Raw genomic sequence first — 21,108 nt, forward strand, 5'->3', positions numbered from 1 at the left:
CCCCACAGGCTGGATTGGAAGGCATCGGTGGGCAGAAGATCCCAGTGCTACTCTGGTCTGACCCTTTTCTTCTCTGGGCCTCAGTTTCCCCCTTACAGGCTGGGCCTTCTTGAGCAGATCAGTCAAGTGCCAGCTCCATGTTGGCTTTGGAGGTCAGGAGGCTGCCCCTCTTGTGGGGGCACAGAAACTGGCAAGCTCCTCACAGCCCCAGGGTGGGCATGAACAGACAAGACAGTCGATTAGGCTCCAGCCCAAGCTGGCTTATCCACCTTCCTCATGCGCAGGCAGGTCTCCCACCCCAGGGCCTTTGTATGTGCTGCTCCCCCGTAGCTGGAGGACACTTGTCTATCCTTCATTCTCTCCACAGGCCTGGTCCTGCGGTCTCACCCCCCCCCCATTTTCTCAGTCCTTTATTGCTCTCAGAACACAGCCCCCAGTTCTTAGCCTTCTTTGGGTGCTTTTTAAATAGAATGTGAGATTTGAGGGACCATATCTTCACAACCCCAGAACCTGTGGCCAAGCTTAGCAAAGTAGGGGCTCCTCTGACATCCACGGGTGGGAAGAATGTTGCAAACCCTAGGACACTTGGGAAGAGGGTCCCCAGATTCCTGCCGAGAGAAGACATGGCTTTAGCATCTCCATTCCCTCCGCTCTGAAGAGCCCCAAGCTCCTTGAGAAGCTGAGGCGGCCCCAGCCACACTGAGAAAGGGGTGGGCAGTTTGACCCGAGTGCTTGGGAGCTGCTCCCGGGTGGTTAGGGAGGACTTCCTGGAAGAGGTTCATCTGGGTTTGGCCTCCCCACATCCCCAGCTATGGATTCTCCAGTGGAGCCCCAGGGCCTGGGGGCAGTGCAGTCACACAGGAAAGCCCTGGTTCACTTCCAGGTCTATAAACTTGGTGGGTATCTGTCCAGGGGCGGAGTGTCCTTTGGGTGGAGCAGGATGTCAGGATGGAACATTCCCAGCAAGGACCTGGGAACTGGCAGGCTCTGGGCTCGCCCTGGGAGGCATGGGAGGGCCTGACACAGCCCCACGGGGCCACTTACACGGGAAGGAGGTGAAGTCAGGCTGTGAAGGGCCAGACTCTGGAGCGCTGTGACATGGAAAGCCCGGTGGCGGCTGGGAGGGTCCCTTCAGTCACGAGGGTCAGAGGGGGCAGCTGGGAGCGGGCAGGACCTGACCGGCCGGGCTGGAGGGTAGCGAGTCACTGTCTGTTGCATCAGCTCTGGGGCGGAGTGGAGGACCTGGAGGGGACAGGGAGGAGGCTGCCGAAGGTGGGGACTCACCCCAGCTCAGGGATGGCTTTTGAGACAGGGGGACTGTTGGGACGGGGTGGGGGGTTGAGGAGTCAGAGCTCTAGTTCTGGAGAGAGGGCCTGATGGGGTCTAGGAACAGCACTAGGCCCAGGTCTGGGGCGGGCTGAGCCCGCACAGTGGGTGCCCCTGGTCTAGCCCCTTCTCCGCAGCACACCTGCATGAGCGGCCCCCCAGGCTGCACTGCTCCAGCAGGGAGTGCTGGATGAGCAAATGTGGGGAGGGGAGGCAGCCCAATTGTAAGAGCCTGACAGCCCAAAGGAAATAATCCCTAATGGTACATCTCAGGCACGAGGCATGACAAGAGGCGGCGTAAACCTGATTGTGTCGGGCCAAACTTCATGACAGCAGGTGCAGGAAAGAGCCCGCAGGTGTGTGATCACGCACAGGTGGCTAGGCGCACGCCCCGCCCCTTCTTTCCCCGCCCCTTTGATTCTCGAGCCAGGGGCAAGAGGCAACCCATGCGACAAACCCCCAGAGAGGACCAGAGACCAGCTGGAAACCAACATTTTATTGAGCTCTCCTCACCCCTCAGAAATCTATTCCAGCAGATTTTCCCTTTGCCCCGGGGCATCACAGACGTGGGGGTGTGGCCAGCACTCCCCCCACGGCCCGCCACAGGGCCCCCCAGCAAGAGGAAGGCTCCTTTCTGGGACAGGCCACCACAAGTGGGCTGGGGCCAGGAGAGCAGGCCCAGCCAGGCCTTGGCACGGGCAGTTAACCAGCAACGACCCCAGAGGTATAATGAATTCATTTCTCTTACAAAAAGAAAAAGAAAAAAACTAGTATGAAACCTCAGTAGTGTCCCAGCACTCTGTTTTAAATATAAAAAAGGCATCATCAGAAAACAGTTAAAAAGACAACAAACCCAACAAGGCCACCTCCAGGGTGGCGGCCAGGGAGGGGGCGAGGCCAGCCCCGCCCCCCGCCCAGAGCAGCAGCTCGCATCACTGGAGGACCTGAAGCCCCCAGCCTAGCAGCAGCACCACCAGCAGCAGCAGGGACAGCACCAGCCCGCGCCCGGGGTTGGGGGACACCTGTGGGATGAAGGGGGGGAGAGGTGAGGCCCTCCAGCCCGGAACAGGGGTGGCTCCTTCCACAGCTCCTTCTGTGCCCGCCCTGTGGACACAGGGATGAGCCCGCGAGGCTGAGGCTGAGGCCGGGCCCGGGGTGGGGAAGGACTAGTCAGGGAAGGTGGGGGATGCAGGAGCATCTCCGAAGCAGACCGGTCGGGGACAAAAACCAGGAAGAGCAGCACAGGCAGGTGGGGAGATGGCCGAGGATGCGACAGGGGGCAGAGAAGCCAGCCCATCCAGGCTGCTCATGGGCTGGGGACTGTGGGAGCACGAGCTGCCCGAGGGACCGTCCCCGGCGCTGCTGGGAGGGAGGAGGAGTGGTCAGGAAAGCGGCTCAGGAGGAGACGCATCTGCCGGGTGAGGAGCCGGTCCCTTCGCCAGCGCCAGCAGAAGGCCTTCCCAGGGGAGGCAACAGCAGGGAACAGGCGTGGAAGCAGCCAAACACATTGAAGAGTCCCAGCACCGAGTCCGTGAAGCACGGCTCTCAAAGCCCGAGCCCAGCAGAAGGGGGGAAGCGGGCAGGGCGACAGGGAGGGGTAGGGTCTGCGGCATCGCGCCACTGCAGAGCTTCACAGCACCATGTACAGGAGGTAAGTCAATCTCAAGGTTTAGTTACCCTGTTCCTGAAGGTCAGGAAGCTCCAGATCCGTATGTGCTCCCTGAGGTTAGTGAGACCATCCACGAAACTTCGGAGAACACCTCTCAGGCGCATCTGGTTGTAGGTAAAAGCCCAGCTGTGACAAAGGGGGGGGGGAGCAGCGCCATTACTGCGGGAACGGGGACAGGGCTGCAGCCTTTCCTTTAGGGGACCCCTGTGGGTAGAAGAGGGCTGCCCCCCCCCACATTGCCACTCTGTCCCCTTGCTCTGGTGGCTCCGCCAACGAGCGTCTCTCTCCACGGCCATCTGATTTCCTCTTTCCTTCCACCGCCCACCAGTCCACGGGGGTTTGGTCTGGGGTTCTGAAGCCGGCCATGGGGAAAAGGCTCCACTGTTCACAGGCCCAAGAAGGCAGGTCTTCCCCCTGGAGGACCTTGCTCTGATGGAGGCCTGGGCACCCCAGCAGAAGGCTGCCTCTCTGGGGACCAAGAGACCACACGGCTGCGGCCCTGAGATGGGCTCATACACCCGCAGCGTGAGTGGTCCTGTGAGCCTCTGGAAACCCACAGAGATGCTAGTCAACCATGAAAGTACAGTGGGCTCGGGACAGAGGCCACCAAGCAGGACACACAGCTCCACTGAGCTCGCCACCTTCCCGTCAGCATTTGAGGTCAAGACCCTTTGGGAAAAGTTCGGTCTTGGCTTGATGAAACAGCAGAGAAAGGCACTTGGGTTCTGCTGTGCAGCCGCGGTGCAGGGGCTGGGGACTCCCGGCAGAGGGATGCGGGGCTGCCCGGAAGGGGAGCTGTCTCCTCCCAGGGCCTGGGGGCCGCCCACCTGTGCACGGCCATCCCGGGCAGCTCGCCAGCGCGGGGCAGCATCCATCTCACTTCCATCTCATCCCCGATGAAGGCCAGCCGCATGGCCACATAGTTGGGGCTGCTGCGGGAGGGCATGGACAATTAGGGGTGACGCAGGGACGCCCCACACACCTGGGCCCGCCTGGCAGATCGGGCCCCAGGCTTCTGGGAGGCCAGGGGTGGCACAGAGCGAAGTGGGAACCTTCATGCACCCCTCCTCTGGCTCCTGCTTTGCTTCAGAAAAGACCGGCGAGGTCCCATCCCTGGGGGGCTCCACTCCTCTCGTCTTGTGGGAGGGCAGACACACATGCAGGGCCCGTGAGCAGCAGATGCGCCTCCCTGTCACAGCCTTCCTCTCCCTCCAGGGAACACGGAGGGTTGGGGAGCCCTGGGAGAGGCCACCCACCCGGAGGCTTGCCAGGAAAGATGGCAAAGGTGGGCAGCGGGGCCGGGCGTGCTGGGGCTCCTGAACCCCCCGGAGCTGGGACTGGTTTCCCACGGGGTCTCGATTTTCCCTCCTCCTCGTGGGGAGGGATTCTAGGACCTGTTCCCTGTGCCCCCAATCGTGAAACCACCTGTTGTCCTCAGCCTTTTCGGAAGGGAGGGGCTCACCAGTTGCTGCTCTCCCTGATGGGGAAGGAGGTCTGCGCGCTCACACCTGACCTCCACAGCCCACAGCCTCCAGGCTGGCTTCAGTCCTGCTCTCAGGGCTTTGCCCACATTTCATCTGGGAACTTCCAAGTGGACAGGCGTCCCAGTGGCTCCCAGCTCAGCCCCAGCCACCTGCCCGGTCTCTCTGGGGTCTGTGCTCTCTAGTCCAGAGGTGCCGAAGGTTGGATGCGAAGCTGGGGAGGTCTGGCTGGCAATCCCCGGCGGGGGCCTGAGGTCCCACCTCTATCTCGATACCCCGTGGGACCTCAGGAAGACACTGCCCCACGCTGAACGTCCCCTGTTGTCATCTCCAAGTGGAGCAGGACAGGGCAAGAGGCAGATTTTCAGGTCCCTCCAGCTCTAAAATCCCAGCCAGCCCCAATCCCCAGGTCCAGGCCCTAATGCCTAAGAGACTCCTGAGACCTAAAGAAGAAGGGAAGCACCTGGAACCTGGGGCTGGCCCTGGGAAGATCCTCTCTTCTCTGTCCCGGCAGCCTGGGCCCCAGACGGTGTGTGTGAAGGGGCTTCCTCAGGCTGCTTCTGATTTTCTAAAATTAGAACCATCTTATCAAGAGGCCTTGATGAGACATCATGGTCAGTGAGGGCCAGGTGATATGATACCCAGTCCTAAAGTCAGAGGTTTAAGCCATTTTGGCGGCAGTACCCAAGGTCCATCCTGGGAATATGCTGGAACCTGAGGGCCTCTGTGGGCTGACAGCAGCGCCAAGGGGCCGCGCCCAGGGCACAGACCTCCATGAGCACACCTGGGGAATTTCTGCCCTGGGGCCCTGCTCTTCCAACTGTACCCCCAAGGTCACTGGCCAGAAATGGGAGTGGGTGGGGCCCACGGAGTGTTGATGGGACCTACCTGTTAGGGGAGGGCCCTGGACCATAGTGCTCCACGAGATTAGTCATGCCGGGGACGTTCAGCACTTCCGGGCCATGCTCCTGCAGAAAGGTGCTCAGAAAGAGGTTCCTGGAGAGGGGTCCTGTGTGGGACATTTCTTCTCTGGGGGAGAAGAAAGACAGAAAAGACAGAGACTGAACACCTGCCTAGCATGCCTTGCAGCTGGTGGTGGGCATGCAACCGGTGTTCTGGGCAATGGGGTCTCAGAGTCCGACGTAGGGGTTTTATTTATTTATTTTTTTTAATAAAGATTTTATTTATTTATTTGTCAGAGATAGAGCGCGAGCGAAAGCGAGCACAGGCAGACAGAGTGGAAGGCAGAGTCAGAGGGAGAAGCAGGCTCCCCGTGGAGCAAGGAGCCCGATGTGGGACTCGATCCCAGGACGCTGGGATCATGACCTGAGCCGAAGGCAGCTGCTTAACCAACTGAGCCACCCAGGCGTCCCCGACGTAGGGGTTTTAGCCAGGGCAGCTCCTCTCCCTGCTTGCTGCCTTCAGTACAGGAGGGAAGGCTGGAGCTGCAGCAGCCACTTTGTGACACCAAGGTGCTGAACATTAAGAATAACTAAGACGCCAAGAAAGCAGAGGAGAGAGGGACGGAGCCTGGCTCTCTGATGGCCTTCTGGAACACTTGTATTTTTGCGAGTCACGGCCACCCTCGCTGTGTAGGAAAAGTAACACCCAACTCAGTGAGTTTCCAGTTCCTTGCAGCCAAAGGCTCTCCTATTACAACCATGGATTCCCACGTAGGAATTGTTCCCATCATCCTGAGATAGCAGGGTAGGAGAGTCTGTGACCGAGGCCACCGCAACTTAGCCCACACCATGCCAAACAGACTTAGAGCTAGAATATAATGGCGAATATGGAACCCACAGACCTGAGCTCAAATCCCAGCTGTTACTTAGCACCTGTGTGATGCTGAGGGACCTCTGCACATCAACCCACTGTCTTAAAAATTTTGTAATTCTTCACATTAGCCTGAGTGGACAGGACCCTCTCATTATCTTGTTGGATCCCTAACCTTCAAGATAGGTATTCATTAAGATGAGACCCTGAAAAGTTCACGATGAAGCCAAGAAGGGCCAGAGCCAAGTCCCCCTGCTCCCCAGGCCAGGGTGGACAGTGTTCACGTTTGGCAGGACAAGCACAGGTGCCCGCTGGGGACGCGGGGTGTAGGCGAGAGTGTGCACACGACGTGCTTTCCCCATTCAAGGGTGGTGACTGGAGACACAGAGCCAGGGCACAAGCTCACGGGGGCACAGAGGTCAGTGTGGAGCCTCCGGGTATCTCGGGACAAGACAGGAGAGTCAACAGAGGATCCAAAACGTGATCAAGAGAGATGGACACGCGGCGATGTCATCGAGGGCACAGACAGGTACCTGAGGGCTCTTTGAGAAACGGTACAGAAGAACACCACTGCTCCAGAGAGAGTATGTGCCCAGAATTTGTCTCAAGAGAAATCAGACATGTAAACACAGCCACGACAGCCACGAAAGGCCTGACATACGCCACCCGCACCTGTGAGGACAGCACCTTCCCCTGCAGGCTCCTGGCGGTGGCGGGGGTCTCACCACCTGCTGAGGGCAGCGCCTGCGGGCAGGGTTGAAAAGCGTGCAGGCCTGAGACCCGGCAATGAAGCCCCCTCCAAAACCAACAGACCAGCATGAACCAGAACCCCACGGGGAGGATCGGGTGACATTTCTAAAAACCCTCGATGCCGCTAGCAACTTGACTGCAGCACAGGTACTGCTGGGAGCGCGTAACCCTTCTACCTCCGGTCCAGATGGCTAGGCAGCAGTTAAAAGCTAGGACCCCAGCCCTAGGGACCCACCTCCAGCCACCCCCTAGGCGCTGACACCCTACCCAGCTGTCAGACTTCAGTTTTGCTTGTTTAAAAACAGAAAAGGAGGGCACCTGGGTGGCTCAGTCGTTAAGTGTTTGCCTTCGGCTCAGGTCATGATCTCAGGGTCCTGGGATAAAGCCCCGCATCGGGGTCCCTGCTCCACGGGAAGCCTGCTTCTCCCTCTCCCACTCCCCCTGCTTCTGTTCCCTCTCTCGCTGTGTCTCTCACTGTCAAATAAATAAAATCTTGAAACATAATAAGGGGCGCCTGGGTGGCTCAGTTGTTAAGCATCTGCCTTAGGCTTGGGTCATGATCCCAGAATTCTGGGATCCAGCCCCACATCGGGCTCCCTGCTGAGCGGGAGGCCTGCTTCTCCCTCTCCCTCTGCTGCTCCCCTGTTACCTCTCTTGCTGTCTCTGTCAAATAAGAAAATAAAAATAAAAAAAATAATAATAATAATAATAAAATAATAAAAATAGAAAAGGGAGCCTCCACACAGGACAGTCCGGGGTCAGGGCAGAGGCACCAGCACAAACGGCGACAAGCGGACTTCAGTCAGATGAGGTCTCAGCAAGTTAGAGGAAGCCGCTCAAAGAAGAAAAGACAGAGAACATTCAAGCCGCCAGAGAACATGTGATCAGTTTGATGAGGCAGAAGAGGGATTTCTAGCAGACCTGCAATGAGCCTTTATGTAGAAAACACAGAATCACCTTTTGTACTTTCTTAATAAGATTTTATCTATTTATTTGAGAGAGAGAGCAGGTGCATGTGCACTAGCCGGGGGGAGGGGAAGAGGGAGAAGCAGGCTCCCCGCTGAGCAGGGAGCCCCTGTGGGACTGGATCCCAGGACCTGAGCCAAAAGCAGACGCTTAACAGTCTAAGCCACCCAGGAGTCCTGAGAATCACTTTTTGGAACCACCAGGAGATTCAAGGTTACCAGATACCAGATGGACATATAAAAATCAATAACCACAAGGCGACCAGAAAATGCGGTAGCAGACAGACTATGCAGGTACAGAGGCCCTTAGTCAGGAAAGAAATGCGATTTAAAAAAAAAAAAAATGGGCGCATGGGTGGCTCAGTGGATTAAGCCACTGCCTTCGGCTCAGGTCATGATCTCAGGGTCCTGGGATCGAGTCCCGCATCGGGCTCTCTGCTCGGCAGGGAGCCTGCTTCCTCCTCTCTCCCTGCCTGCCTCTCTGCCTCCTTGTGATCTCTCTCTGTCAAATAAATAAATAAAATCTTTGAAAAAAAAAAAAAAAGCTCTGGGGCGCCTGGGTGGCTCAGTGGGTTAAAGCCTCTGCCTTCGGCTCGGGTCATGATCCCGGGGTCCTGGGATCAGGCCCCCCATTGGGCTCTCTGCTTGGCAGGGAGCCTGCTTCCCTTCCTTTCTCTCTGCCTGCCTCTCTGCATACTTGTGATCTCTATCAAATAAAATCTTTTTTAAAAAATGCTTTAAAACTTACGGAGAAAAACATAAAACTCTACTGAAGGATTTAAAGGGTGTAATGGAGCCAGACAGAAACTGACACTGCACAGGGAGTGCACGCTGGGGGTCTGGGTGCCCTTGAGCTCCAAGGGTAGCATTTAAGGATTGGGGACAGAGCTCCCACCTCTGTTGCTCCCAGGCCCTAGGGGGCTTGATAACTATGCAAATGGCAATTTCCCAGGAAAAGCAGTCCCAGCCCTCCTCTGCATGCGCCCCCTGAGCCCCCCCGCCCCCACCCTCCACACCAGCACCAGGCTCTGGGCCTGGACATGGCCTCTGCGCCTCCCCTTGACCTACGGTCTAAACATCCCTCCGCCTCCAGCAGAGACAGTCCCAGAATCCCTGGACACCAAGTGGGAATGGGGCCCGAGACCCGTGTCTGACAAGCCCTGGGGCTGGGTGAGCGGTGGGGTGGTGCCTCCCCCAACCACAGCCGGGGGCGTCCTGCCTGGGTTGACCTTCTAACCCAACCACTCACTTGAGCTGCAGTGGGAACCTTGGGCGAAGCCTCCAGTTTCGTCCGTTAAATGGGAAAAATAATCCCACACTAATGGGGTTCATTTTTCTGGTAAGAACCAGCATCAATCACCTGTTCTGACCCTGGCTGAGGTTTTTGCACCCACCTCATTGGGTCCTAATCCAAGCCCTGAGTAAGGTTCTCACAAAGGTCTGACTAGCCCGGCCTGGGCTGGCCTTGGGGCTCAAGGTCTGAGTGGGAGAAATCAGAGTGTGGCCACAGAGCTGGCGGCAAGGTCCCTGCAGCCGGTCCACCACGCCAGGGCAGGCCAGCCCCGGTCTCTTCCTGTCCAGCTCTACTGCGGCTGCCCCGTCTCCGGTCTCCAGTCCCCGCTGGACCCTCTCCAATCTGACCTGGTCATTGCTCCACTCGGGGGTCGTGTCATGCTGCTATCAGGGCCCTTTTCCCCTGGCCACCTCCCCAGCCCCAACCACCCGCCCCCTCCCCCGCTCCTACCGCACCCCAGGCACCCCAGGCACCCAAGGCCGGCCATCCTGTCCCCTTAGTCCACGCCCTCTCATTGGTTGCCAAGGAACTCAGCCCTGGCCCTGCCTTCCTAGCTCACCTGGGCCAGGCTGGGGGCTCCCCCTCCCATCTCTAACCAACCCCACGGTGGGGCGCTCTTTCTCCCTCTGTGGTAGCTTAGAGCACGGACACTCTCTGTGCCCCCCGCTTCTTCCCTTCCACGTGAGGACACTAGGAACGCACGTCCCCGGGAGCTGGGAGCACGACGTGATGGAACCTGTCTCAGCGCCCCCACACCCCGGAAGGCAACGAACCAGGAGCTGCCACTGTTACTCGGCTCCGGCCCCCAGCCCACACCACAGAGCATGTTTGTCAAATGACCCAACACCGCCCAGCACCGAGAAAGCTGCTGGCCCGGGAGCCCGCACTGCTTTTAAGCATTTCCCCCCCCCCCAGCAGATTTGCAAAGAAGCAGTTTCAGACCATTTCGGGTGAAAGAAGGTGCACCTAGCCACCTGTCCCCACCCCGGCTGCAGCCCATGCGGGCACCTGCTGACACACTGTGGAGAGAGCCCACGGGGGCGCCTGGGTGGCTCAGTCGGTTAAGTGTCTGCCGAGGGCCTGGGATCAAGCCTCAGTCAGGCTCCCGGACTCTCAAATAAGTAAAATCTTAAAAAAAAAAAAAAAAGCCATCAGGAACACGCTCTTACCCACAGAGCTCAGGATGCCCACCCCACCTCTGGGCAGAAGAAAGTCGCCCACACAGCCACAGGGACACCTGTGGGGCTGGGAGGTGGAGAGAGAGGGCAGGCTCCCAACCTCCGGGGTGCACTTTCGCATGACGTATGACCTCCCCCACATAGAACAGCGTGGGGACAGGTGCACGCTCTGTCTCCCCCAGCCCAGCCTGTGTGTCCCTGCATGCTGGCGGCCAAGCAGGAGCAGCTGGGGACACCGGGGGGCTCCAGCAATAGCACCTGGTCCCCAAAGTCCTGGGTGCCAGGCCAGCGGCTGCTGGGTGGACCCAGCTGAGACCTAGCCACCAGATGTTTCCACGGAAGCTTCCCACCCACACCTGCCCCCTCACCAGCCCTGCCGCTGTGGGGAACGGGGATGGTGCACTGGTTTAGGGAGCACCCGGTGTCGCAGCATGGGTGTACTCGAGCAGCAAAGCCCAGACCTCAGCAAGACAGATCCAGGCTCCATTCCCAGCTCTGAGGTGCCACCTGGACCAGTCAACAGATTCTGAGCCTAGCTCAGAGGGGTCTCCAGCCTGAAAATAGCACAGCCTCCCAAGAGCTAAGAGGATTAAGAGAAATGGATGCTGCCTACTTCCTGCCACCCAGCAGGGGCTCCAAGGCTGGCTAAGGCATCAACAAGCGCAGGGTGGGAGACAGGAGCCCCTGAAGTCCCAAGTGCACCTATCCGTGGCTTCTAGGGTGCATCCTGCATGTCCCGCTGGAGGTACCCGGTGGCCATGAAATCATGAGCAGGGGGTCTGTAGGCATTCCCATGCGGGGACCTGGAAGTCACGTGGCTCTGTGCACACGGCAAGGAACAGTCTGCAATCGTGCGGCCATGTGTGAATATAAAGGACTAACAGACACACACCTCCATCTGCAGAGGTCATCTCCTGAAGTGGCAGGAGGTTAAGAGAGAAGGGGTCTCTCTGGGACACACTTGGGAAGGGGCCTGAATTTGAAATTCTGTGCTCTTGGGTTCTTGAGCTTTTACTACCGCGCATGTGCTTGGTTCGTGGATTCCAGAAATACAGCAAGGGGCACATGGGCGGCCCAGCTGGTTGGGCGTCTGCCTTCGGTTCAGGTCGTGATCCCAGGGGCCTCAGATTGAGCCCCACATCAGGCTCCCTACTCGGCAGGACACCTGCTCTCTCTCTCCCACTCCCCCTGCTTGTGTTCCCTCTCTTGCTGTGTCTGTCAAATAAATAAATACATCTTAAAGCTAGCTGAAGTTGCAATAAAGAAGTTTCTTTAAAAAAAAAAAAAAAAGATTTACTTTAGAGAGAGATGTGGGACCAGGGGGAGGGACAGAGGGAGAGGCAGAGAATATCAAGCTGACTCCAGGCTGTGCAGGGAGTCCGAGGGTGGGGGCTCAATCCCAGGACCCTGAGATCATCTGAGCTGAAACCATAAGGCAGATGCTTAACCAACTGAGCCACTCAGGCACCTCTGGAAAAGGTCTGTCTTAAAGGTCTATTTCAGGAATCAAGCCACCACCCCCCCCAGCCTGTCCCCACCTGGTGGGGAAGTCCCACCTCCACCTCCACCATCAGGAACCCCAGAGGCCTGAAAGTGCTCCTCCCAGGTAGGCAGGGCTGACTGCCCTGGTGATAGAGAAGCAACTGGGGGAAAAGACAGACAGGGAGTGACAAGGAGGGAGAGAGAAGGTGTTTCAGGTAAAAAGTTGGAAACTCACCTGTGCTGGGGTGTGGGGGCTGCTCAGTGATTCCGGAAGTGTCATCTTGGAATGGGCCCACAGTGCCACAGCCCCTCAATCCTGCCTCCTCACCAGCACTGTGCCCACCCCGCCCCCGCCCCGTACCCCAGTGCAGGGGCTGGCCTGAGTCACTCGGAACCCAGGTGCTGCAGGCAGAGCCATCCACAGGATGGGTGGGCTAGGCCCGCCCCTATGGCCTTGGGCAAGGACTGTCCTCTCCCAGCTGCAGGGGTCTGCTCCTGGTCACCCCAAGACCTTATTTGCATCGCTCTGCCTAGCCTCCCCCAGAAGTAGTCCCACTTCACAGATGGGGACCCAGGATGGGGGAGAATGGAAATTCAGAGCCTCCTGACCATGCAATCACGCTCCCCACCCCGGGGCTCCAAAAATACCCCGCCCAGCAGTGTGGGCTGACAGCAGAATGAAAAGGAAGCCCCCCCACCCCCAGCAAAAAAGAGGCGCCTGGGTGGCTCAGTTGGTTAAGCGTCTGCCTTTGGCTCAGGTTGTGATCCCAGGGTTCTGGAGTCCTAGGATCAACCCCGATGTTGAGCTCCCCACTTGGCAGGGAGACTGCGTCTCTCTCTCCCTCTGTGTGTGCTCTCTCAAATAAAATTAAAAAGTAAATTGGAAAAAAAAAAAAAAAAAAGGTGTAGGGAGGCCGCCTTGACAATCCCCAAAAAAGTCTTGCTCTGAGGCCTGAAATGCCAAATAGTTTCCACTGAATCCGATAGTGAAGGACCGAACACACTGCGGCCCTGTACATCGGGCTTGGCCAGGACCAGATGGTTTGTCACGTTTCCCGTCAGCATCCCGCCTTCTGGGCACGGGAGCGGAGAGGCTGGCCCAGAGGTGAAAGGGAAGCCCCTTTTCACACACCCATGAAACGGGCCTTCAGCTCCAGGGAGGCGTGATCTGGGTCCTGCACCCAGTTTGGGTCTGTTTGGCGGGAGATGCTCTGGCCGGATTCGGCAGCAGGTCCCCAGGGCCCCACGCCGGGCCTGGCTCAGTGCACTCAGGTCCCCCTTAGTGGAAATGAGGCAAACCAGCACCCTCTCGTCCTCCCCGAATCCACATTTGGGACAGGTTGGCCACAAGTGGGTCTGCAACAGGCTGAAGTCCTGGTTGGCTGCTGAGCAACAGGAGCGAGAGGAGCCGCCACCGGGATGCCACTTATGCAAATGTCCAGGGCTCACCACTTCTGATCGTTACTTAGAGGGGGACCCCCGCGTCCTAGTCCAGCGTGGCCATTCGGCTCTGGACAAGTTCCCTGGCCCCTCTAAACCCCCTCATTCTTGGTCTGCAAAACAAACATTAGGGAGATTTTTTCGGTCCCTTCCTGCTCATATCTGTAAAGATCCCCACAACCGGAGAAGGCAGAACGGAGGAAGAATTCTCGGCGACAGGGGATTCTGAAGGAGGCTTTACACCAGTTTCCCATGGCCTGGAGGTTTGTGTCCACTCCCAAATTCTTAAAGCCCAGAATGAGGGTATCAGGAGGCGGGGACTTTGAGAGGGATTAGACCTTGAGGGCTCTCCTAATGGGATTAGTGATCTTCTGAGTGAGAGGCCCAGGAGAGCTCCCTTCAGGTCCCCAGTCCCCCCCCACTCAAGGATCCAGAAGTCAGCGGCACCCTGACCGTGGATTTCCAGCATCCAGAACTGTGAGACATGACTTTGTGGTTTACAAGCCTCCCGGTCGGTGGTGGTGTAATGCACAGCTCCAACGACATGAACAACCGAAAACAGGGATGGAGGGAACATGACGACAACCCAGGGGTTCCCAGTTGACACCCGAAAGGGGACCCAAGTGGGCCCGTCTGCTTTTCCACCACCAGCAGAGAGGACAGCGGCCAAGATACTACTTGGGCCTGCAGTTTGTAAGTTTGAGAAGCATGTGTTTAGAAGAAGTTTTGCGGGCATCTGGCTGGCTCAGTCGGTAGAGCATCTAACTCCTGATCCTGGGGTTGTGAGTTTGAGCCCCAAGTTGGGCACAAAGATTACTTTAAAAAAAAGATCATTAGGGGCGCCTGGGTGGCTTAGTAGGTTAAGCCTCTGCCTTCCACGCAGGTCATGATCCCAGGGTTCTGGGATGGAGCCCCACCTCCGGCTCTCTGCTCAGCAGGGAGCCAGCTTCCTCCTCTCTCTCTCTGCCTGCCTCTCTGCCTACTTGTGATCTCTGTCAAATAAATAAAATCTTTTAAAAAAATCATTAAAAAATAAAATAAAATAAAACAATAAAGTTCTTAAGCATTTAAAATAAAATTTTGTGCCTTGCTAGGCCCAAGCTCTGAGGAGCCAAGAGAGAGAGATGCAGCCCTCGGGGTCCTTTATTCCAGAATTTTGAGTCTCCCCCCGCCTCTTTCTTAAAGATTTTATTTCACAGAGTGAGCACAAGCAAGGGGTGCCGGAGGAGGAGAAGCAGACTCCCCACTGAACAGGGAGCCTGACCGAGGGCTCCATCCCATGACCCCAGCCTCACGACCTGAGCTGAAGGCAGACACCTGACCGACTGAGCCCCCCAGGCACCCCTGTGCAGAGCAGCTTCAATGACTCACTGAATCCTGACACCCCCTCCAGTCAGCAGCTCTGGGGGCTCCCACTTCCTCCCTAGGACAAAGTCCTTAGTCCCCCCCTGGACTTGTCCTGGCCCTTTTGAACCCTCAACTTGATTCTACTGGCGCCCCTCTGCTTCCCCCAGGCTGCTACAGGGGGGCTGGCACAGGCCTGGCCCCAAACCCACCTCCTCCCCGCCCAGAATCCATTGTTCCTCATCTGCATGGTCCCAGCACCTTCAGTAAACAAACCTGGATTGGGCACTTGGCCCATTCTAGTCTCATTAAATGTTTACCTGTCTGTCTGCCCCAGGTCAGAGCAGAGACCTAGTGCATGGGACAGTCCGGGGCGGGAGGGGCAGACAGTAGAGTGGAAAACAGAACAAGGGAGCTACAGGGACAGTCAAGTCCTGGCTCAGAGCACCTGCCAGCAGGAAGTGTTGCTGTGAGGAGGAGGCAGAGGCTGAGGTGGGGGAATACAGTACACAGCAGGCGCTCACTAGGTACACAGCAGGCGCTCACTAATGCACCACTAGGACTATGAGCCGGGAGCTCAGGAGACCCACATACTATGCTGACCACCTCAGTGAGAGCCGGGATTTTCCTATTGTGTCATCGTCTGCACACAGGAAAATGGGCAGCTTCTGTCCTCACCTTGATCTAGCTTCTTCTAAGCTCCAAGCCACAGACACACAAATGCCAACACGCGGGGGTGGGGGGGGGGGGGGGGCAGGGGCAAGAGTGTTCAGTTCTAAATGTCTGTATCCCAGTGATGCTCCCCCAGCCCCAGCCCCCAGGCGGGGGCTGCTCCCGGGCACTCCCTCTCAGTCTGGGTGATCGGCTATCTTCTCCCTCCTCCAGAAAAACAGGTTTACCATGCAGGGCCCGCCAAGGCCCTGAGGGTGTTTCGTATTGTCACACCCTAATATTGACACTAGGGAAATCAGCTGTCCTCCCTGGGCCCGCCTCAGCCTGCTCTGTTGACCACCAGCCCTGGCCTCCCCGTGGGGAGGTGCCAAAGAGGAACTGGAGGCCATGACCTTGCTTGCTTACGCTCTGTCTTTCGTCCAGAGCCTGGCCCCGGCAGGACAAAGAGACTAGGGAGCGGCTCCACGTGTCCACTCCCGGCCCACGGCAGGCTTCCCGGTGGCTGCCGACAACAAAACCCGAGCGGGCCTGGGACTTCCTTGAAACCTCTTGGAATTGTTCTGAGCAGAGAGAAAAAAACAGCGGACTCTCGTGGGATCCACTATGTTCGAGGCAGGGGAAGCAAGAAGCCATTAATTGTCTACAAACTTCATAGGTTCACTAAAAACAGGATGCTTTCCAGGGAGAGGGGAAAAACCTCCCAGGCCAGCTTCAAAACTCAACCAGCGGATGGAGCCGGGCCCCAAGCACCCGCTTCTGCATGTCAGCCCAGCAGAACAGAACAAATGGGCTCGTGTTGCTCTCTGGTTTCTCTTCAGCTCAGAGACTCCAGCTTTCATACCTACCAACCCCCTAATACAACTTCAGATACAACCTGCATACGGCCCTCCGTCCAGCATCAGTGTGCCCAGGCCGTGCCATGGTGGGGATACTCCACTGAGTGGGACACTTGGTCCTCCTGTTCTCATGGAGCTGCAAGCTAGAGTCACGCTAAGGGACTTGCACAAGTAGGTAATTTCAATCTGTCTCTAGCGTCCGGAAACGGTCCAGTAAGGTCCTTGCACAGAGGAACCAGTAGGAAGAGAGGAAGGGCTGCACCTTTAGATGAGGTAGTCAGGGAAGACTTCTCAGAGGAGGCAAGCACGTAAATGGAGACAGGGAAAAAGGACACCCAGGGGGACGCTGCTAAGTGTATAACTCCATCCCACAAAGGGCCTCACAGGACCCCTGGTGCTTGGGGAAATATCCTTGCTGACAGTGTTCCCACAAAAAAAAAAAAAAAAAAAAATCCCCTGGCAGCCATCTTAGAAGGTTGATTAAATAGGTAAATAGGTCCCCCCCACCTCCCGGGAGGGCTCTGAGGCACAGACTGAAAGCCAGTCTCACCAGATGCTCTAGACACTTTAAACCAAAAACAAGCACAAATAAACATATACAACGTTAACACTGGTAAAGCTGAAGGAACCACAGCTAAAGCCATCATTGACAGCCCCGTGACCTTGAGTTTAGAAGTGTAGGAAATCCCCAAATCCTGAAGCAGGAAGGGAAGGGTGGAGGACAGCCGGAGCTCTGGACAGGAGCAGCACCAAGAGCCAGGTGTGAAGGCCCAGCCGGCTGCAGCCTCAGACTGCTTAGGGAACTAAGTGTAAAGCCATACATAACCATAACCACCTAAAATGTGCCACTCGGATTATTTACCCCAAAGGCATGCCCAAGGTAATCAGAAATACGGTTAAAGGTTAAAGTGTTCGCTCTCAAACACGATCAGGCACCAACACTTGGGTGGGAAACCGCACGGACCCATTCTGCAGAAGGGACAAACTGAGGCTCAGAGGTGGAGTAGTCCGTCGAAGACAGCACAGCTGGGAGGTGGCTGCGTGGGTTTTGTTGGGGCTCCCAGAAAAACGGCTCTGCCTGCCTTTGCTGCCGCCTGGAACGAAGTCTCAGTTTCTCCACCTGCGAAATGAGGCCTCCGGCTTCGGAGCAGCACAGAGCTCAACGGGCGGCCCGCCCTCCTCCTCCCGCGGGGACGACAACGCCGATAACGCGCCCTTCCCGGGGAGCCCGAGCGAAGCTTCAGGGAGACCAGCCGGCCGAGGGCCGGGCCAGCGCGGGTGCTCGGGGGAAAATGTGGCAGCGGCAGCGGCAACAACAGCGTCCCGCCCCCCGGAGCGGCTCAGGCCGGCGAACATTACAGTAACGATTAACGGTTTACAAAGCGGTTTCGCGCCCAGGCCTCGGAGCGAGAGCGTGCGGAGCCCCGCGCTCCCCCGGGTCGCTTCGGGCGCGCGCGGGGCTGGCGGCTGGACCCCGCCCGGTCACCGCACGGAACGCCCGCGGCCACCGCAGCGCCGAGCGCGCGCGGGCCGCTCCGGTTTGCAAAGCGAGGCCGGACGTGCCCGCGGGGCGCACCTGTGCCGGGCGAGGGCAGGTGCGGGGCGGCGGCCGCGCCCCGCTCCGCGCGCAGTTCCTGTTCCGGACAAAGGCGCTCTCCGGCCCTCCGCAGGTGCGCGGCGACTCGGGGCCCCCAGGGTCCCCGCGGGGACCAGCGCCCGACGCCATCTTCCCGGCCTCGGGGGACACCCGGCTGAGCGGCCGCGACCCGTGGCTGGCGCTCCCTTGCCCCGGCTCTGCCCGCACGGCCTCCCCGCTGCAGCCCTCCCGAAGGCGTGGGAGTGGGACCCCGGGAGGCCGCGCCGAGGGGCCGTGCGGAGCGACGCGGCATCCGGGGGCCGCCCCATTGCGCGGTCGCGGAGACTGAGGCCCGCGGGGGCCGCGGCTGCTGCCATCCCCGGCGGGGGCCTGCAGACCTCGCCGGGGAGACGGGCGTTTCGGAGCCGGGGTCCCGAAAGGTCGCCCGAAAGGGACACACCCAACAGGTGCCCCGGGCGGAAAATCCTGGGCACCGGTCCCCAAGCTTCCAGCCGCTCGGCACCCAGGGCAGCACCCTGAGCGCCCACCTGCCGGAAGCGGGCCGGGTGCAGGGGCGCAGGGCAGCGGGGTGAGGGTCGCGGCAGGGGCTCGGACTCACCTCGCGTTGGAGGTGGCGGCGGGCGCGTTGGCCGGAGGGCTCGGGCCGGGAGGCGAACTGTCTGCGCCGGCAGCAGGCGCGCGAGCTTATAAACCGCCGACCCCGGGCCCGCCCCGCCCCCGGCCCGCCCCGCCCCCGGGGCAGCCTCTGCGGTTCCCGCTCCCGCCCCACGGCTCGGGATCCCGGCCCGGCTCTTCGGTGGCAAGTGCAGTGCCAGCCGTCTGCGCTCCGCGGTGCACAAGGCCCGCGCCTAGTGGACGCACCCGCTGGCCGAATCCGGGTGTATGATCCAGGGTCTTGACACGGATTGTCCCCTGCGCCCTCCAAGGGGCTCTGAGAGCTCGGTGCTTTTTTCCAAGCCCCTTTTACCGATAAGAAAACTGAGCGTGGGAGAGACCGAACGGCAGCGGGAATCCCCCTCTCGAAGAGTGATGCTTTTTCTGCGCCAGCCATTTGGGGAGTTAGGTTTTGTTCTGTTTCTCTCGATTTTCTTTATTGTGGTAAAATACGCACAACACAATTTACCGTATTAAGCGTTTTAAAGTGTACTGTTCAGTGGCATTGAATACACAGCGTGCAGTGCTCACCACCACGCACAATTCCATCTTGTAAAACAGACTCTATACCCATTAAAAACTCTCCATTGGGGCACCTGGGTGGCTCAGTTCGTTAAGCGTCTGCCTTCGGCAGGGGTCCTCATTCCAGGGTCCTGGGATCCAGCCCCACTTTGGGCTCCCGGCTGAACGGGAAGCTGGGACTGCTTCTCCCTCTCTCTCTCTCTGCCTGCTGCTTGTCCTGCTTCTGCTCTGTCAAATACATAAATAAAATCTTAAAAAAAAAAAATCCAAGAAACAAAACAACAACTCATTCCTGGGGCTCCCTGCTGGCTCCATCGTCAAAGCGGGTGACTCCTAAAACTCCCATCACGGTTCTGAGTTCCACTCTGGGAGTAAAGGTTATTTAAACAAAACAAAACAAAACACCTCCCCATTTCCTTCTGCCCACCGCCCCCCACCCTGGCCCTGACCCCCACCTGGAATTAGGATTTGTTTGTTTAAGATTTTATTTATTTGACGGAGAGAGAGCACAGTCAGGGGGGGTTGCAGAGGCAGAGGGAGAAGCTGACTCCCGGCTGAGCAGAGGTTCTCTTGTGGGGCTCGATCCCAGGACCCTGGCTGGGATCACGACCTGAGCGGAAGGCAGACGCTGACCCACAGAGCCTCCGGGGCGGCCCTGGAATCAGGTATTTTTGAGCCTATTTCACAGATGTGAATACTGGGTGATGCTTTGGTAGAAACAGCATCAGCAGCATCCCACACCCTCCCCACCCCACCCTACCAACTGTACCGCCCACCGCACCCCCATTCCCTGGCCTTCCATGCCAGCGCTGCCTTGAAGCTCCTGGGCCTGGAGAAATGGGGGGGGGGGGGTGTGTGCAGAGCCCCTAGGGGGTAAGGAGAATCAGAAAGGTTCTGGTAGGGTGGGACCCTGCCTGGGGCGGGTTAGGGAAAGGGAGACCAATCGGCAGGTGGAGGCAGGAGCCTGGTGGAGGCGGAGCAAGGCAGAGGCCAGGCTGTGATTACAAAGTAACCACCCTCCCAAGAACACAACAACAAGGCTTGTTTACCTTAAGGCCTGCAGGCTGGGAGGGAGCACGAACAGCAGGTCCAAGGGAGTTCCCCTCCTCCTAGTTCTGCCATTTGCTTGCTACCTGTTGGGGCCCCCTGATCCCTTCTTCCCACTTCCGGAGTGGCTGGCAGTGATGCCCAGTTTTCCTCCAGCGGGCTGACCCACCCCACCCCCCACAGGGCTGTAGCGAGGATCAGAGGAGATCTGATCTGTGACCACCCACAGATAATCCTTAGTAAACACCAGCAGACTTTTAAACTTCAAGGCCCCTCCCTAAAGGCTCTTCGGACACCTTCGGATTTTGTGATCCCTTGAGGACCCCCGTCACTTCTCCTTGAAGCTCCAGAAAGCCGGCACCATCCCATCCCTCTCGCGAGCTGTGGGTTGCCTTACAGGCAGGAGTGGGGAGCGCTGTAAGAGGGGGCGCCTCTCCCTGGGTGGCTCAGTGGGTTAAAGCCTCTGCCTTCGGCTCAGGTCATGATCCCAGGGTCCTGGGATCGAGCCCCACATCGGGCTCTCTGCTCAGCGGGGAGCCTGCTTCCCCCTCTCTCTCTGCCTGCCTCTCTCTACTTGTGATCTCTGTCTGTCAAATAAATAAATAAGATTAAAAAAAAAAAAAAAAAGAGGGGGCGCCTCTCTAAGTGCGTCCTCTGAGCCTCAAAGAAGGGAAACAACGACCCTGGGTCCCGTGGGCCCAAACAGGCGTGACCTCTCTGCGGAGAATGCTTCCCTAGGGGTCTTGAGGCTGAAGGCATCCACGCACATAGTAGGTGTTCAACAAACATTAGTGGAACAGATGAGGAAGGACAGTTCCGGGACAGATGGGAGACGGGAGTCCGCAAGGGAGGGGTGGGTGAAAATATTTTGCTTTGCAAGGGTCCTAACATAATAGGCTGATCCAATAGTTGAGGAGGAGGCAAAAACTTTTGAATAAGAATGGGACCTGTAGGGTGCCTGGGTGGCTCAGTTGGTGAAGCCTCTGCTTTCAGCTCAGGTCATCATCCCAGGGTCCTGGGATCAAGCACCACATAGGGCTCTGCTCAGCAGGAAGCCTGATTCTCCCTCTCCCTCTGC

General features: G+C 58.1%; 1 protein-coding gene across 1 annotated transcript; it reads right to left on the reverse strand.

The window, feature by feature from the left end:
* Nucleotides 1-1,812: 1,812 nt before the first annotated feature.
* On the reverse strand, nucleotides 1,813-18,468 carry BIK (BCL2 interacting killer). The gene is made up of 5 exons (XM_059404576.1): nucleotides 18,406-18,468; nucleotides 5,365-5,505; nucleotides 3,823-3,927; nucleotides 3,004-3,121; nucleotides 1,813-2,348 (listed from the first exon to the last, which is right to left on the reverse strand). The coding sequence occupies exons 2-5, from the start codon at nucleotides 5,496-5,498 to the stop codon at nucleotides 2,259-2,261; spliced, it is 447 nt and encodes a 148-aa protein (XP_059260559.1). The 5' UTR covers nucleotides 5,499-5,505; nucleotides 18,406-18,468; the 3' UTR covers nucleotides 1,813-2,258.
* Nucleotides 18,469-21,108: the final 2,640 nt, after the last annotated feature.

The sequence above is a fragment of the Mustela nigripes genome, chromosome 6 (assembly GCF_022355385.1).
Source record: "Mustela nigripes isolate SB6536 chromosome 6, MUSNIG.SB6536, whole genome shotgun sequence".
Lineage (NCBI taxonomy): Eukaryota > Metazoa > Chordata > Mammalia > Carnivora > Mustelidae > Mustela > Mustela nigripes.